The sequence below is a fragment of the Fundulus heteroclitus genome, chromosome 6 (assembly GCF_011125445.2).
Source record: "Fundulus heteroclitus isolate FHET01 chromosome 6, MU-UCD_Fhet_4.1, whole genome shotgun sequence".
NCBI lineage: Eukaryota > Metazoa > Chordata > Actinopteri > Cyprinodontiformes > Fundulidae > Fundulus > Fundulus heteroclitus.
The window spans coordinates 4,687,237-4,706,153 of NC_046366.1; the positions used below are offsets into that span (position 1 = coordinate 4,687,237).

The window sequence follows — 18,917 nt, forward strand, 5'->3', positions numbered from 1 at the left end:
CCACTTGTAAGGGTGCTGCTTTTAAAGATCCTTAAAATTTGGATCTACAAAATCGAAACCCGCTTACGACTCAAATAAATGTATGTTTTTCTAAAGTAAGTAGCTACATACATACTCTGACGACCAGAATATTCAAAGAGTCTTAATGTGTCGTGCAGCCCTGTGGTTATGGTAATAAAACCATTCACCAGCAGTATCAAGCTTTATGGTCGCAAGGCCGAATGTTTCATGTCTGTTTACTGTAGGCGGTAACAAGGGAAAGTTAGCTACAGGTGATTTCAAAGCATTTGCTGACAGTTATCATATTTTTAACTTTATAAGGGGTTGGAAAAGTATTCACTCCCCTGGACTGTTTCACATTTCACTTTGAAAAATCATATTTGCAGAGGTCTCCATCCAGTCTAGATAAGTTTGTGCTAACTTGCAAAGAAGAATGGGCTAAAATTTTAGTTTCCAGCTGTGCAAACGTGTTGGAGTCATACCCTAAAAGATTTGCAGTTGTAACAGCAGTGAGAGAGGCTTCTGCAGAGTATTGACTCAGGGCTAGCAATGGAGTATGCTGTGCCGCCTCAATGCTTTCCCCCATTGTCATGGTAAGCTTTATAAAGCAGTTCAAGAGTCTAGCAAATGTTGTGATTTAGTCCTGACTTTCTAAGCTGACATGGTTTGTGTTTTTGGCTGCATGCACTAGAGGTTTGTTTTCCTCCTCCAGACTGGTACTCTCACTGAGGATGGCCTGGACCTGTGGGGCATTCAGAGAGCAGATAATGGCAGGTAGGGGAACACCCTCTGTTCTCTCTTAGTCACATGTGTTCCCTGGAAATAAACGCAGAACATTGTCAATAAAGCTGCAATGGAAGCTGATTTTAAGAGCAACACTTTGCTCTTAAGAAGTCAGAGCTCACTGATCCCGTGTCCGTCTCCACTGCAGCTTTATCGCACCAGAGCTGGAGGCAGCTGAGGAGCCTCTGATGAACACCACATTTGTGGCCTGCATGGCAACGTGTCACTCACTGACCAAAATAGATGGAGAGCTCTCCGGAGACCCTTTAGATCTCAAGATGTTTGCTGCAACAGGCTGGGTAAGCAGCATGTTTGGTCCGCAGTAAGCCAGGTTGTCCTGAATTGGATGCCATCAAACCGTTGGCTGAAGTCTGCTGCTATGGATGCTTCAGAGAAAAATTGGTTATATGGGTTTGATATTTGTCACTGCAGGCTTACTCTGAAGTCTTCAAGATGTTTCCAAAATGATATATGAGCAGTTTTGGTTTTTGTTTAGATCTTAGAAGAGCCTACAGAAGAAGAAACAGCACTCCACAATCCATTGATGCCCACAGTTGTTCGACCCCCAAAGCAAACGGTCCCTGAAGACAGTCAGAACCACCCACAAGTCCAGAACACGGTACAGTTGCCATGCATGCATGCACAGAAAGCATAACTAGTCTATGTGAGTTTAAGACAGTATGTTCCATTCATATTCCAGCATACAGTACCTCGCCAAGTACCTTGTGTGCATTTATATTCAACCCTTATTTACGAGGGTACCCCTGAATAACATCCATTGCAACCAAATTCTTTCAGAAGTTTCCTAATCAATAAATAAACATGTTACCCAAACTCACACATCTCACAGCAAACAACATTATGAATGCCAAGGAACACAGCAGACAAGTCAGGTGAGACAATCTGGTGGCAGCCATTAGTTGTACTCTCCACAAATTTTCCCTTTTTATAGAGGAGAGATAGAAGAAAGAAAGAGTGATAGACAGAAGAAGTGCTGCTTGGATGTTGAGGCAAGCCATGCATTTTTCTGGATATACATAAAGAACTCTATTTGTCAGTCAAAAGAACTAGCGGTGCTCATCACCCTTACAGATAGGCACGGTGGTGGCAGCGTCATGCTGTAGGATTCATTTTGTTCAGCAGCAACAGTGAAGCTGGTCTGAGGTGGTGGGAAGATGGATGGAACTAAATACAGGACAATCCTGGAAGAAAACCTCTTGGGGTTTCCAGTTTTGATTTCTGAAAATTGGTCAAAGCTATGTGTAATTCGCTTTAACCTGACAATCATGCACTGTGTGTTACTCCGTCAGTTTGTGTGAGATGAAATGTGAAAAGCTGTGAGTGGTAGCAATACTTTTGTAAGTTGTTTTAAGGTGGTGTTCCCTGTGCATAGCACATTTTGATAACCAAGGAGCAGTTAAATAAAAAAACAACAATAATATTCTTGAAATGTTCTAACACTGAGCTTTGGCTCCCCAGTCCTGTGAGATCGGTATAGTGCGGCAGTTCCCCTTCTCCTCGGCGCTGCAGAGGATGAGCGTGGCGGTCAGGAGGCTGGGAGAAAAACACATGGAAGCCTTCCTGAAGGGGGCGCCAGAGGTCGTGGCCAGCCTTTGCAATCCACACTCAGGTCAGGCCTTCTTCTTTTGTATGTCAAAGGTTTGGGTTCGAGACGGGCTTTCTTTTTTGTCTTCTCCATAAGGATAGCAAGAAACTGGGGTCTGAGAGCAGTTCTGCGTCCTCTGGTACCTCGTCTATTCTGCATGATCTTGTTTTATGAAAAGGCCAGTCTGATGCGGCCCTGTCCTTCTCTTCAGTCCCACAGAGTTTCACAGAGACCCTGGAGGGCTACACTAGGCAGGGCTTCAGAGTGATTGCACTGGCACATCGACACCTAGAGTCCAAACTCTCCTGGCACAAAGTCCAGACCCTCAGCAGGTACGTCACCAGTCACAGATAAGAGCGTTTACAGTTCAGGTGGCTGCTCCCACCTTCATTCTGGATCTCCTGGGTCTAATGCCGCCTGCATTTCCTCTGTTAATGTTTAACTTTAACCCCTAATCGTCTCTGTGTTTCTCCTACAAGCAAAGACCATCATGCTGCTTTTGTCTTGTCACAACCACAAACCTCAATGAGTTCATTGAGATTTTATTCTATTTAGCAAAACCTTCAGTCCCTAGATGTACAAACTGCTAGAGACAGATGTACCCCACAAGACGTGAATCAGTAATTACAGAGCAGTGTGGTGCAGCCAGCTAGTGGAGGAACTACGTCTTTGGGTCCCTTTGTTCCTTCTCTTAACATCGCAGTCAAACAGGGGTTCTGCCACAATGTGGTTGCATGCTTTGTGTGTTTTAGGGACCTGATAGAGAGCAACATGGAGTTCCTTGGTCTGATCATCATGCAGAACAAAATCAAGCAGGAGACCGCCGGTGTTTTGACTGAGCTACAGACGGCTAACATCCGCACTCTGATGGTCACAGGTAGCCCTGCTCTGTGAAAGCCTCGTTGCATGGCCTCAATGTGCAGCCGTGTCCGCCGACGCCCCCTCTCTGTCTGCTTCCTCTATCAGGTGACAACATGCTGACGGCCATATCTGTGGCTCGGGACTGCGGGATGGTCCATCCGCACGAGAACGTCATTGTCGCTGATGCTGTGCCTCCAAAAGACTCCCACCCAGCCTGCATCACGTGGCGTTACGCAGACAACCCTGCTGACACTGCCAGGGACGATCAGGTGAGCAGGAAGGTTTTATGAGGGATGCTTGATTCAGGTTGTCAACAGCAGAAATCTTAGACTTTGGCTCTTGTTCCCTGGATGCTGCCTGGTAGGGGGGGATGTGAGGCATGGTTGTTCTACGGGCTGGAGGCTGCGGTAGCGGCTCCAATGGAGGTACCTGCTCTGCTGGACAGGAGGGTGCAGTGAGTGAGTGCACCTGGTTGACTATTAGGCCTGGGGCTTGGTGCCCTCTGGCCTGCTCCTGATGCTCCTGTCTGAGGAGGGGTTGGGGGCTCGCCCCGTCGTTTTATTGGCGGCGCCAGAATTTTTTCGTTGCTATAGCTTAGCAGTTGCTATATGACAGACAGGAGTTGCTGGCCGAATGAGGAACTTCTCCATTTTCAAACTCATTTATCCTCCAAGTTTACCACTTTATTGATTTACATTAACCTCCCCCACATGATATCGCGAGATTTGTCTAAGGTAAAAAAAATATAAGCAATATAATTAATCACTGTGTTGTGCAATCATTATATTTGAAATAAAAAATAACCCATTACTAAATTACTCTGGTGTATTTCCGGTTTCCATAACAAAATTCTTAGAGGTGCTTAGCAGTTGCTAGGCCAACTCTTGGTGTTGCTATAGCAACTCCAAGCTACCCCACGGTGCCACCCATACACCCTTGCCTCTCCTCGGTGCTGTGAATGAGCACCTGGCCTAACAAGTTTAGTTAAATTTAAGCAATAGGATTTTTTTTTTCATATTAATTTTAAAAGTTGAGGAAAATAAACAGAGGAAAGTGGAAGTCAGAAACACATCTGCTTCTTGTCTAATAACCGATCAGAGCTCATAAATACTGTTTTCAAACATTTCATAAAAGGTTTCCAGGAAATGATTGAAAGTCTCTCACTGGCTGATACATGTGTAAGTACTCCTTATTTTCCACGAGTCAAAATAATTCAGCATTTAAAATAATAAAGCATTTATTTAATTTTGAAGACATCAAGGAACGTCCTAGTATGGGGCTCTCAGATTTCTACACCATAGCCTGTTCTCAGAACTCTGCTGGACTATCGTCTCTTCACTTTTATTTGTGCAGGTGTCTCCCCACAGCAAACACCCCCCCCCCCCAACTCTACACCCCCTCCACCCACTGAGCAGTCAGCCTTGACTTCTGATACAGTCAGATCAAGGTTTTTAATTGTCCTCTCTGCTTTTCTAGTTTACCACAGCATTCTACTACTGTAGGTATTATCCCGTTACAGTGAAGGCTACATATTGCTTCTGTTTTTCTCCTTCTATGTTTTAGATTGTCAACAAATGTTTGTCAAAAATAGACATAGACAACCTGAGTATGTAGAATAAACGGTTTTCGATTGATGATTTGATTTTTTTAAATTAAAATATTCCCTCAGCAGCAACAAGAGCCATGAAAAACTTCTGGAAACTGACAATAAGCCTTTTATATCACTGTGGAGGAATTATGGCCATATTGGAAGTCTAGCAAACATTAATTCTCTAACATTAATGTTTATTATGGTTCTCAAATATCTGGCATTTTACCTGTTTCAGCTGTCCTACAATAATATGCTTAACACTGGTTGTAGTTAGTTAAGATGGAATCAGGTGAAAACCAGGTAAACTGTCATTGTTTGTCCACACCATAGAGTGGACTCTTTCAGCTCTGTTTCTAACACCATGTCTTCCTCTCTCCCTCAGACTGCACAGATAAGCGTAGAGGAGGCGACGTATCACTTCGCTGTGAATGGTAGAGCCTTTGCTGTTATCACAGAACACTTTCCTCAGCTAATACAGAAGGTACTTTCTCATGTTTGCACATTGAAGTGTCTACACATTTACACAAGATGATTTATTCACTTGTGTTGTAATTACATTGTCCCCCCACATGGTGGTGCTGCAGCTCGCGCTGAGAGCCACCGTGTTTGCTCGCATGGCTCCGGACCAGAAGACCCAGCTGGTGGAAATCCTGCAGGGCATTGAGTGAGCCTCTGAGCTGCTGTACTTTCACCCCTTTCCATCTGGTTTCCCTGCTTCACCGTAGTTCACTTTGTCTGCTTTCCAGCTACATTGTTGGAATGTGTGGCGACGGTGCCAATGACTGTGGGGTAAGGATGGCTTTTGAGTTATCTTTTTTTTCTAAACTGATGGTGCACTTGCAAGTCAGTTCACATCAGTTTTCCGTGTGAAAAATGATGGGATGTTCTGCTCTTCTTGCTCTGCCAGCAGGACATCAGAAATCGCTGGCTGATAGGCTGGAGATGGTTATAAGTAAAATTTAAAAATGTTTAAAAAACAACTACACATTATAAAAAATAATAATCTAGTTTAAGAATATACTCAGTATTTTGGTGAAGGACTATAGTTTTTACAGTTCCTTGCAAAAGTATTTATACCCATGCAACTTCTTACCATTTCCCCCCGTTACCGCCACAGACCTCTGTCTATTTTATAAGGATTTTATGTCATAGACCTACACAAAATGATGCATAAAGTGCTGGAAAAATAGAACATGATTTTCTAAAACTGCCTAAACTACCACAGCAAATGTGGTATGCACAAAAAGTTACATTTTTAATCTCAAAACCTTTTTCAACACTTCATCCTTCAACTAAATTGGAAACAAGACTTCCTATGGGTTTGTTTTATTTATTTAATCAGAACAGTGTACATTAATGAACAATCCAGTTTCTACACTGGCTTGCTTCTTCACACTCTTACATAAAGCCCACTTTTTAGGGGTGCCCACCAGTAGTTGTCCCATCAACAGATTCATCCAAGTGAGCTCTGGATCTCTGCAGATCCTCCAGAGTTACTGCAGGCCTCTTAGCTGGTTCTCTGATTCATTTTCTCCCTGTCTGTTAGTTTGGACGGTCATACCTTGGTATGTTTGCAGTTTTGTCAGACTTTTTCCATTCTCACATGATGGATTGAACAGAGTTCTGTGAGATCTTCAAAGCTTGGGATTTAGTTTTAGAACGTAACCCTGCTTTAAACTCCTCCACATCTTTCTCCCTGACCTGTCTGCTGGGTTCCTTGGTCTTCGTGATGCTGGTTGTTCACTGATGTTCTCTAAGGAACCTCTGAGGCCAAAGCAGAACATCTGGATAATACTGAGGTTAAATTACCCACAGAAGAACTCTATTTACTAATTAAGTGACTTCTGAAGGCAACTGATTGGGCTGGACTTGATTTATGAATATGTGAGTAATTGGCCTCAATCCATATGAACTATTGAGGTTTTTATTTGTAGAATAGTTTCAAAATCATCTGTAATTGTTCTTTACTTCACAATCATGCGCTGCTTCGCATATGTCTGTCCCACACAATTCCAATACTTTTGCGAGGATCTGTTGTTAAAAACATTCTCAGAGTGGTGACTGTAGCTTCCTGTTATATGCATGTTTTATCAAGTAAGAAGAAACAGGATTTAAAACATAGAAACTCCAGCTGTGAATGGTTTAAATAAAAGAATTGAGGGAAGGCTTTAGAGTGGCCTGGTTGATGTCCGGACTTAAATCAGATTGTGAGGCGGTCCGGTTTGCAGAGCCATGTGCCAGCACTGTAAAGATGGAAAGAGGACAACCTGTGTTGCATAAAATATGCTGATTAAAAATACTGTTTGAGTGTTGATACCTGCCCAAGGAGGAGAAAAGAGACAGTCCCTCAGGTTTTTATTGAGCCTTTCCTGCTTCTCTGGAGAAAATGATCTTTGTTGAAGCTGTGGAGGAATCTGTCACCGCTCATTTACTGTGTTTACATATATGTGTTACTACCACTAAGATGCTCATAGTAACACAGCTACACAGGTGCCTAATCCACTTTTAAGAATAGCTTCACACACTTTGCTTTGGCATATCTAAGACTGATGGAGGTTCCCTCTCAGGCCCTGAAGAGAGCTCACAGTGGGATTTCTCTGTCTGAGCTGGAGGCGTCGGTCGCTTCACCTTTCACTTCCTCCACCTCCAACATTTCCTGCGTCCCCAACCTCATCAGGTACAGTGAGGATTCGGTTCAAACGTGTCTCACTCTTCCTGTGATTAAAGTTACCCAATTTCCCACCAGCAGGGGTTTCAGCGGCTCAGTTAATAATGTGCAAATGTCATTTTCCAAAGGGAGGGACGAGCTGCCCTCATCACATCGTTCTGCGTCTTTAAATTCATGGCTCTCTACAGCATCATCCAATACATCAGTGTCATCCTGCTTTACTGGGTAAATACTGCGCTGATGGCATTTTCTTTCCCATGTCGTTTTCTTTGATTTGTGCAGTTTAACCCTTTCTGTTAATCCAGATCCTCAGCAACTTGGGCGACTTCCAGTTTCTCTTCATTGACCTCGTCATCATCCTCATCATTGCCTTCACAAGTGAGCAGCATGGGGACAACGGCTCAGAGGCTTTTCAGTTGGCGGAGGTGATTTGGGGGTCCAGTGGCTGAAGGCTTTTCTTTTGTCTGTCTACAGTGAGTCTCAACCCAGCGTGGAGGGAGCTGGTGAGCCAACGTCCTCCGTCCAGTCTGATCTCAGGACCGCTGCTCTGCTCAGTTCTGACCCAGATCCTCACCTGCCTGGCCTTCCAGGTCTTGGCTTTTTACTTGGTACAGCAGCAGAGCTGGTATGAGACATGGACGCCCCAGTCAGAGTGAGTCACATTTACTATGTGGCTATCGTAACCTTGTAAAATTCAGAACTGTTCTTATGTGTTTTCTGTCAAATTTACATGATGAGAAGGATAGGATATGCCGTATTTAGTATCTGTGTCATTTAAAAAACGGATCTGGATCTATCAGATTGACTAGTTGGAAGGAGTGTTGTCACATTATCACATTACATTGTTACATTTTGCAATGTAACAATGTAATGTAATGCACCTTTGCGAAGTGCACTACTTTGTGTTGATACATGGGTTTTATTTTTTTTACAAAGAAAAATGTGATAAGTTTGTTATTGATTAGTATTCACCACCTTGTCTCCCTAAACTCAAAGCTCCTGCCAGCTTTGCACATGGTGAGACTGATCATTTCCCCCATTCTTCTTTGCATAATACAAGTTCCAGTTCAGTCAGCTCAGATGGGAACCACGTTGCAAGTCTTGCCACAGATTCTTAACTAGATTTGGGTCTGTACTTGGACTAGGCCTTTCTAACGCATACATCCGTTTGAAATATGTATGCGTTAGACAGAAACTATAACCATAGGTTGATCATTTGGATTTAAACATGTTATTCTATTTATGTAACAGTTTTTTTTTTTTTTTTGCATTCCCTCTCTCCGGCAGTGCCTGTAACATCTCCCGATCCAGCTTCTCCATGAGCCCAAATGGGACAACCTCTCACAACCACAAAAACATCAGGAACTATGAGAACACCTCCCTCTTCTATGTGTCGTCCTTCCAGTATTTAGCTGTAGCCATTGTTTTCTCCAAGGGAAAGCCCTTTAGGCAGCCGAGTTACAAGAACTGTAAGACATTTACAGTGAGATACCACTCTTAATTTGTTTCCTTTGCAATATGTGAAGTGTAAATAACCCACAGGTAAATCTGTGGTTCTAAACACAAAAATATTTAATCTAAATTTCTGTTTTATCTTTCATTAGGGCCGTTTATGCTGTCCTGCTTTGGTCTATATTCTTTTCTCCTGTTCATCATGCTGTACCCCGTCTCTGCTATAGATAACTTCCTAGAGGTAATCCTTTTCAATACTTTTTGTTATGTCTGGGTGTAAAATATAGGACATTATTGTGATGCTTAGTTTTTACTTGTACCAATAGGTGCAAATGCTCAGAAAACGGCTGAATGTGCCACAAATGGCCAAACGGGCTGCATACAGATCAATGATCCAAACTCCAAAACAGAAACACAAAAAACAAATGCAACAGAAAAATGCTGCAAAAGAAAAGTGCTGTAATCCCAGACAATAGACCGAAGCAAAATGGAAAATGCTGTCAGTACGAAAAACAACAGCGAGTTTAAAAAAAAAAAGCTATAAACTTGCTCTGAAAAACAGAAGTGCTCCAGACCTCTAGGGGATTTCTCTCAGTAAAGACATTAAAGCTGCAGTGGGGAGTTCTGAGAAAACTGTGCACTTTGCCTGAAAATATGAACAAGCACACCTTCCAGGTACCTCCCCCCTGCTCTAAGCTGCTCCACAGCCCCCCTCCACAGCGCAGCCGGCCTGCTGCTCTGATGGTCACTCTTGTTTTATTACAGGCTCGGCCTGCTTCTTTCTTTTCAGCTTGCTTTTTGTCATCGGTCTTCTTCTGTTTACTCGATGTTGTTTTCTGAGCAGATGACATTGAAGAAAGTAGGGGTGTGACCAGCCATGAGCGTGATTGACACTGCTAAAGGCTGGTTTATGCTTGACGCGTTCATGAGGTCTGCATGGCCAAATTCCACAGTTTCAGCCACCGCACCCCTTTGCGCGGCATCCACACTCATAATGCCGAATCTCCACCAGTAGAAGCGTTTCCTCTCCCGGCATGTTTTTCAGCATGGGACTGTCGGCGTAGTTAGAAAATGTCCTAGGTGCACAGTATGCCAAAGTTGGACAGTGTGGATGCTGCACGGACGCGTCAAACATAAACCAGCCTTAACTATGCGGACAGCCCTGTGCAGAAAAACATGGCGAACAAGCAAAGCTTCTACTGGTGAATATTAAGCATTATGATTTAGCCAGACATCACTACCATCAACAGATTGTGATTCTTGGAATGTACACATGTCAAGCATAACCCAAGCTTAAGTTATTCCCCCTGGCTCTGATTGGTTGTTCCTGACTGGGAGCGATGCACATCTGCAAATGGCAATAGGACCACTGGGAAGATTCAGAGGAGCTCGATTTTTCACAAATGATCAGTTTTCTATTTTACTGTAAGGACAGTAGCATATCAGTTTTTCACAGATATGTGAAAAATATTGCATGACAACCTAGCATCTGTCAGTCTGCCCCAGGGCAGCTGTAGCTACTAACATAGCTCACCACCGTCAGGGTGTGAATGTGTGTGTGAATATGTGAATGACTAAACTGTAGTGTGAAGCGCTTTGGAGGTCGTCAGACTAGTTAAAGCACTATACAAGTACAAGTCATTTACCATTTACCATATAACTTGATGGTCGACTCCCCCTATTGGTGTGGCACACTTCTATTTTTTTAGAGCGAGTTTACAGCTTTTATAACTTGGTACTTGCAGCATTTTTCATATTGCTTCGATCTATTTTCTGGGATTGCAGCATTTTTCTTTTGCAGTGTTTTCCTTTTGCGTTTTTTTGTGTGTGTTTGGAGTTTGCATCATTCTTTTTTCTGTTATTTTAGGGTTTTTTCTGTTGCAGCGTTGTTCTGTTGCACTTGGTTTTTGTGTCCATATGTGTGTTTGGAGTTTGCATCATTAATGTGTCCGCACGGCATTTGACCATTTGTGGTGTGTTGTGTGTGAGTCATTTGCTGCAAGTGTGCACCTATCGACCACCGTAATGGATATAAAATAATGTAATCAGTGCAACATTCATTTGGGAACACAAGTGAGCTTGTGTGTGTGAGAGAATCTGCAAAAGAAATAGCCTTTTGTGTGTGATGCTGTCAGCATTGCTCATCATGGCGTCCTGCCCCCCCTCAGATCGTGTGTGTTCCACATGACTGGCGTGTTACTCTGGTCATCATTATTGCAGCGCATGCGGTTGTGTCTTTCACACTGGAGGTACGTCTCCAAACGTCACACGCAGCATCCTGTCTCTGATTGATCCTCCTGAATGTAATGCAAAAGTTGGGTTGGCATGCATTTAGTTATTTTCTTTACCAAATTCCTGCTTAACTTCACAATTGCTTCCTAATGAGTGAAATCAGTACCATGGTTTTAAATTCTTTAATTTGTGATACCGTTTTTCTGGTGCTATAACTCAATCTTGATGATCAGCCAACTCTTGAAGTTCCCCCCTGAAATCTCCCGTAGATTTTGATCGTTGACATCATCTTGTGGAGGCTTGTTTTCAGAGGAAGTCAAGGGGCAAATGGCCCTAGAGAGTCCTCCTCTGGCGACACACCACAGGTTGGGAAGCTTTTTCTTCTTTCACTGAAATCAACTTTATTTAGTCTCACTGTTTAGATACTACCTTGTACTGAAATCTTATTCTCCTATACTTCTAAAGCTGCTTCTTATCTTGACAAGAACATTGGTACAGTATATCACAAAATTTCTCTTTTATAGTATAGATGAGGAGAATTTAAAGGTACATAGCCATGTTATATGCTTAAAAAAAGACCAAAACCTATTTGATCATGATAAAATAAGGTTATATACACCAAGCGTCTATCCTGTTAGTACTTTGATAGTCCTTTTTAAGCCTAATATAACCCAGCAAAAAGACGTGGCACAATCTACCGGCAGTACCGCAGAACTATCAGAAAGCATAATCCATCCATTCATTTTCTAACACGTCTATCCCTTTTAAAATTAATAAGTCACTATTAATAATAATACCGAACCGAGCCTGACCTCTCTTCAATGCCTCGTGGTAAAGCGGCAACTCAGCATGATCGAAAACCGACTGTTATTAATTTAATACAACGATCTACAGCAACTCTAAGAACCTCATGTCAGAACATTAAGGAGAAAGAAAATTCTCATTTATAAATGGAAACAGGGACACAACATCAAGCATCAACCAATCAGTCAATCAATCTATTTGTAATGTTATAATGTTATTTAAAATGTTATTACTGTTATAATGTACTTAAGACTGTAGAGGCTAAGAAGAGCATTGCTATCACTATTATCACAGTATTAATAAGGACGTTACTCGCGTCAATCAACTCTACAGTCTGAGCCTCGGCAGCTTTAGCTTCTGCTTCAGTGAACACCATTATTCATACTGTATTCACAGCACTATTCCTCTCTTTTCCCTCTTGGAATCATATATTTTTTTGTACACTGGATCTTGGACCTTTCTTCTTTGTTTCCATTGTTTCGCTGGGAGACGCTAATGGCCGTTAGCCGCTTCCCTGTTTATCCCCTGCACACATGCGCAGTGTCGTACCTCTGCTGTTATAAATAAACACAAAGGGCTTTATTTACTACCAAATTAAGCAAAAACAAAGCGTAGAACGTCAAAATAACAACTAATACGCTAGCAGGACGTGATAATCTTTCATAAAAACTTTGTATGCAACCAGAGTGAGCTTCTGATGTATAAATTAAAATAATAATGTGGCTATGTACCTTTAAGCACATTTGATGAAACATAAAGCTCTGTCTCTTGTATGAAGTTTAGATCTTGCTCATGATTCCTCCTTGTTTGGTGTAGTGCATGTATATTGGGATGAAGTGTCAAATTTACAGTGTGCCACTTTGTCTTGAGTTTTTCCCTGTGAAGTCTTGTTCCTTTCTTTTTCCCTACTCATTGATTGCCTGCCCTCTGGGACTGAAAGATCAATGTTTGTTATACAGTCTATTTCTGCCCCCGAGTGGTCAAATGATGATGAGCTAAATCAATCAGAAAAATTGTCAGACTTCTCACAGCTTGTGTATAAGCTTTTTGTAGATGAGCAAGTCCTCATCAGTGCAGAAAAAGCAACCAGATGTTTACAGACACTGTATAGTTTTTTTTTAAAGAAGAGAATTTTCTTTAGGAGAATAAAAAAACTTTCTTCAAATTCATAAGTTCACACATGGTGTGGTGGTAGCGCAGGGCAAAGAGCATACGACCCATGTCCGGAGGCCTCGGTCTCCGATGAGGCCATCCCAGGTCTGAGTCCCGCCTTGTGGACCTTTGTTTGCCGCATGTCTTCCCCCTTTCTCTTAACCCCAATTCCAGTCAGCATACTGTCATGTAAAGGCCACTAGTGCAAAAGAAATCCTAAGTTTACATATAGAATTTGGTAAAATATCCTTTGTATCCAGGATATCTGAGCCAAGATGTTCTGGATATTTTCCAACAAGCTCCTCACCATAGTTTGCTGGAGTTTTGGCCAGCCTGTCAGCGGGTCTCTGCTGCTCCTGACGACTCTGAAAACAGATTCAAAATTGGCTCATCACCTTTATGAACTGACTGCACAGGAGAAGTTTGGAATATTCTTGCCTAAAAACGTCGTAAAACTACTTTTAGTAATAAATTAAGGGTGTAAAATGGGTAGATTTGTTAACTCATTTCCCGACTCCTCCAAGCGGGGGACTGTTTTGAACAAAGCCCTAGGCTTGTTGAAAAGTCCTACCATCAGACCAGGACCTTTTTCCTGTGAAACTAAAAGTCCTGGGAATCTGAAATTTCCTGTATAAATTTGTATCCAAACAACTCTGGCCTTTTGAAAGCCCCAGACTTTTGAAAAGCCTGGGGCTTTTCACATGCAATGGAAAATGGCCTAATTTATTCAGATCACAGAACATGCAGGATCTTTAGTCAGAACTTTCCATTGTTTACATCTCAGGCATTGCCTTAACATACATTGTCAGGATTTACCTATCAAAAGGTTTTAAAGCCATCACATTATCACATGGGTTGACCCAACTTGTGTAAATCCACAATAATCTTTGTGAATGTAAACTTCTTGATTCGGTATACTCTGGTGTAATGCCAGACAGTGGCAAAAAAGTATTACCTTTCATACAGTGTGTGTAAACATGATATGTCACACCTGGATGCTGCAGCAGTATTGCCTTAAAGCGGGTGTTTTATTATGCAATGGATACATAAAGCATATACACAACAGTGTGAGAGGAGTTTAAGGGTTTGGCATTGTGCATGTCATTATGCATGATTTTTGCAACTTTCATGATGTTTCTTTTTCCATCAACATATTGTCACTGTTGTAAAAAATGTACTAGAATGTTATCAAATGTAAGCTTTGAAACAGCCATGTTAGGGTTATGGTTGTCACCGAACAATCGATGGCACTCTGTTTCTGCTGGTTTTAGTATCCACGTCCTTAGTCATTCACCAAAGTCAATATAGAGTGGTGATATAGTCACCCACTACTTTGATTTCTAGATTTTTTCACATTACTGTGTTCACAGGTTGCCAATGACAGCTGGGGCGCGTTGTTCCTGTCTCGGTTGTTCTGTCGGAGGAACAAGCCCCCAAAGGTGCTGTACAAGCACCTGGCTCTGGAGCTGCAGGAGGATGCCAACTGGCCCCCCAAACCCTCTACTGTCACGTACGCCGGTGATCCACAGTCCCACATATCTGCAGCTCTTTGATCCCCGCAGGAGACGTGAAATGACAACCTGAAGAGACGGACCCGGACATGTCCTACTGATCAGCTGGCTTCTGTTCCAGCAAATAGACTAACCCGTATAAGGTCTCCTACTGGACTTGATTGTCTCTGTGAACGGGTCATACTTGATGTCTGCCTTCATTTTCATCCACCCTATCAGAGTGGACCAAACTCTGGATCCTGGGTTGTTTCAGTGCATTGGTCATTAGGAGCATTGATGTTAAGAATCAACCATCATGAATAATACTTGATCATTCCAATCATCCTAGAAATTACGAGCATAATCTAACACAATTAGAAAGTATTTGCCCCCAAACAGATTTCTTCTCTTTTTTGTTGTCAGGATCACCAAGTCAAAGCTAATCTGTTTGTGTCACAGCATTTGAGATAGCTGCCCACGAGTCTGTCACATCGCTATGGTGGAGTTCTGGCTCAATCTTCTTTGGAGAATTGTTCAATTAAGTGAGACAGGAGAGAGTTTGAGCGTGAACGGCCTGTTTAAGGTCATACCTCAGAATCTTAATTGGATTCAGCCATGCACTTTCTATTGAACCAGGAACCTTAACAGGCAACTGCATTTGTGGACAGTGGTTTATCATTGTGATTTGCTGCCGTCCCAAAGCCTTAAAACTGGCTTTTTAAGTTTTTCCAGACTGGTAGATGCCAGGAGCTTTGTTTCTCATCTGCTACGGGATTTAAAAAAAAAATCGGGACATGATGTGTTGCATCAGTGTTGCAAGTAAAACTGAAAAAAGAAGACGTAAGTAAGGGTGCAGATACTTTTTACAGCACTGTAATATAATTCATATCATCTGGAATAGTGGAACAGAATAACATTGCACAGGTTGAACACTGAAATATTAGCTGCAGGTAAAAATGTGGTTTATGAATTCATCCTACTATACTAACAGTGATGAGACAAAGTACTCCAGAAGACTGTGAATTTAGTTTAGTGTCATCCAGCTGTTCTTATCCTGAAATGTCAGTTGCAATCACATTAGCATGAAAGTTACTGACATCAATAGATATGTGTTTAAGGATAAAAGGAGGATTTACAGTCAGCAGGATTAGGTCTAAGTAGCTGTTTTCAGTTCACTTTGTCACTCTATTGTGGAGGAATCTTTTGCTCGCTCACCTTTCCAACATCGTTTCAGGCTTCCTGCCTTCAGGCTGTCAGACATTACCTTCTGCACAGCTCTTTTTAAGTCCCACCACAGCATTCCAGTGACATTTGACAGTTGCAGCCCCTCAATTCCTTCGTTTTTCTGCCGTTCTTTTAAAAGGCTCTTGCAGAGTCAACGATCATAAACCTGTTTTGTCACCCAGGTTGAGCCAAACTAGCTGTCAGACAGATGGCCCCTGAATACATTGGTATAGACATGTTCTATATCTATACTGTAATATTCAATATATTGAATATTATTGAAAAGTTAATTTCAGTAACTTAATTCACTAAGTTAAAAACATTATATAGATTAGTTAAACAGGTACTGATGTTTGTCATTATTTCGGTTAATTGTGATGATTTTCTGCTTACGGCTAATGAAAACAAGCCATTTCATATTAGAATATTACATCAGACCAATGAAAAATGCTTTTTATACAGAAATGTGGACGTAATGAAAAGTATGTTTAATACCTGCTTCAATGTTGTTATTTACAAAGGTACTTTTATCTGGCAACGGGCCAAATCGGGATACATTTTCTATTTTATTAAATATGTCCGTACACATGCGCTGTAGTCTATGACTGCAGGAGGCCTCGGTGTTCTGCTCGCTAAATAAGCCCAAATGTTTTAAAGGTGCTGGTGCTCATACACTGTATTTTGTTCTCTCTAAACATGGTGTGGTGTATTATGGGAAAGCATGTCTGCATTGGCTTCACCCCCCCCCCTCCCCAAACAAAAATTACATTGATCTGAAAAACTTGGGTTTTGTTCAAATGCAACTTCAGATGTAAGTTGTGCTATTTTATTCTTTTTAGAGAGAAAGCTCTTTTTCCTGGCAACTCTTTCAAACAGAGCATGTTTATTGAGCCTTTTTCTAATCCTCCTTTCATGAACCTTATCATTTAACTTGCTAGCTGGAGCATCTAGAGTCTGAGATGTGAATCTTTGTGTTTGTCTGGACTTTCTAAATCCTTCAGAAGCAACACACACAGCTTTTCCATTTTGGCTTTCTTTGTTTATTAAATGATGATAGAATTGGATTTATTTCTGTAAACTTCAAGTTCTATTTAATGAGCTTAGAACCGGGTAAAGACCAGATAATTTTGTCAGAGATCCTGATGAATAAACCATATAAAGAGGGAGTAATTTTAATGTGATTGTATGCCGAGTTTATTAACATAACTGGTACTGTCGTGTTTCTAAGAAAGAAAGCATTAAATTCTTTTTTTTTTTTTTTGGAGTTAAAATTCTTCCTGTGGAAGAGAAACAACAGAAACGACTGCCCATCTTCCTGTAGATGCCTTTTACCTCTGTTTCTGATAGATGCGACTGTTGTTTTATAATCATACAACATTCCACATTAATATTTGCATAGTGAATATCACACAGGTACATGGAGCTGAAAACTTGATTTTATTATCAGATTTTTTTTTTACTTACTATAATCTAGTAAAGCCCTACTAAATAACATCTGTAAAAATGTGAGAATGTTTTATTTCAATGAAACTGTAATACCTTGTTTGTACTTTTTGGTGCCAGTGTTTGCTCTGCAGAAATTCCATGAAATTCCTCCAATAAATCCGTATTTTAAGCCAGTGTTGCAGACTTCGTGGGGGGCTGACCTTGGTCACACTTTTTCAACCAAGACTCACTGATCAATTATGGGCTTTCCCAGCCTCCTCGCTGCCTGGCATATGGGCCCTTAAGGGCGCAGGAGTGGAGGAGAAAGAGTGGTATCATTTCATGTGGAGATCAGGGCCTACGGGCAGTGAATGGACGGATTTGGGTGGGAGGCGGAGGGGGTTGCTGCGAAAAAGGGAAGGGGGTCCTCGCTTGTAGCCGAAAGAAAGGAGTCTCCCACAGATCAGGGAAGAGCCTTCTTTTTGGGGAATATTCATGATGAGGATGAGGACGCATCATGAATTCATGTGTGTCTCTGTGACTTGTGGGATCATCTCTTCGGTAAACACCGGTGTGTGGAGAGTGGGGACGTCTTGTCTTCGACGGGTGTTTGCCATGTAGTTCTGCAGATAGTGTTGCCTCTCCACAGAGCAACATGGCTTCTTGTGTACTCTCTGCTGTATTGCTTTTGTCTCCCTAGACGAACAGATGGAGAGTGGTGGGGACAAATAAAGACGCTAAAACAAACAGCCTTTCTTCCTCGCAGCTAGCAGCTCGCCCCAAAAGATTTTCTCAAGCTTGTGCTCAGACGTGTGCTATTTCAGACATTGTAAACTTTTTCTTTAATCTGTCTTTCAAGCAACACTTTTTTTGTCTGGACCGGCCACTTTCAGGAGTTTCTACCCTCTCTGTCTACAGTGGGTCCTAAATTCAGCGTTCAATAGATAGTTCAGGTTTCTTGATGTAAGAATCAGTTGTTACCTTACCTGTAGTAGATGACTCTCCTGGTATCGTCCTTTTAGTATAATTCAACATTAGTTGATCCCGGAAGCTGAAGCTGTCGACTAGCCCGAGAAGAACTAAGCAGATGTCTGCTTTCTTAAAACAGCTCCAATCTCAAAAGCATTACAGCACTATTTTGTGAACCTTGCAGCTGTTGAGTAGCTGTTTATAGGGTGTTGATTATTACTTACCTTGAAAATGGCAAAGGGAAGCTGAGCGCCATCAGTGATATTTCTGTGTTAAACACATACAGAGAACTAAAAAAAAAGTGTTTCTGGTCAGAGCATGTACCTGACTAATAAGACCATGCAAACATCAATACAGTAGCAGTCACATAGGCCCATGCTTCACTACCCTATTTTTCTTATTTTTAGAATAATGTGTTCTCACTATGCCACACTGAGAGGAGGCTATAACGTTGACAGAAACATTCAAAAGAACGACATTTAGAACATGGCTAAAGTATTGCAAGTATAAAGTTTTATTGTTTTATTGACACAGTTTGCTCTTTCATTGGCTTTGTGAAACTTCTGCTCCCAGCTGAAATTGGACTGAAAGCGGGTAAGGACAAAGTGAAACAGATGTGGGGGGAAAAAGAAGCAAAGTTGGCCCTTACTGTTGGGGTTT

General features: G+C 41.8%; 1 protein-coding gene across 6 annotated transcripts in view; it reads left to right on the forward strand.

Moving 5' to 3' along the window:
• LOC105925264 (probable cation-transporting ATPase 13A3) overlaps window positions 1–17,086 on the forward strand; it is a 29,535-nt gene extending 12,449 nt beyond the window's left edge. For 3 of the 6 annotated variants that reach the window (XM_021315622.2, XM_012861013.3, XM_021315624.2), the window contains 19 exons: window positions 713–774; window positions 932–1,082; window positions 1,280–1,402; window positions 2,263–2,413; window positions 2,601–2,721; window positions 3,142–3,266; window positions 3,356–3,519; window positions 5,224–5,322; window positions 5,426–5,505; window positions 5,588–5,630; window positions 7,409–7,518; window positions 7,638–7,734; window positions 7,815–7,887; window positions 7,984–8,161; window positions 8,797–8,978; window positions 9,114–9,202; window positions 11,130–11,210; window positions 11,463–11,558; window positions 14,520–17,086. In XM_021315622.2, the coding sequence (XP_021171297.2) occupies window positions 713–774; window positions 932–1,082; window positions 1,280–1,402; window positions 2,263–2,413; window positions 2,601–2,721; window positions 3,142–3,266; window positions 3,356–3,519; window positions 5,224–5,322; window positions 5,426–5,505; window positions 5,588–5,630; window positions 7,409–7,518; window positions 7,638–7,734; window positions 7,815–7,887; window positions 7,984–8,161; window positions 8,797–8,978; window positions 9,114–9,202; window positions 11,130–11,210; window positions 11,463–11,558; window positions 14,520–14,702 (2,208 nt within the window). In that variant the 3' untranslated portion in view covers window positions 14,703–17,086. Of the gene's footprint in view, window positions 1–712; window positions 775–931; window positions 1,083–1,279; window positions 1,403–2,262; window positions 2,414–2,600; window positions 2,722–3,141; window positions 3,267–3,355; window positions 3,520–5,223; window positions 5,323–5,425; window positions 5,506–5,587; window positions 5,631–7,408; window positions 7,519–7,637; window positions 7,735–7,814; window positions 7,888–7,983; window positions 8,162–8,796; window positions 8,993–9,113; window positions 9,203–11,129; window positions 11,211–11,462; window positions 11,559–14,519 lie in introns of those variants that run through there. The other 3 variants (XR_004931189.1, XR_002428064.2, XM_021315623.2) reach the window with 3 other exon arrangements.
• The last annotated feature ends 1,831 nt before the right edge of the window (window positions 17,087–18,917 follow it).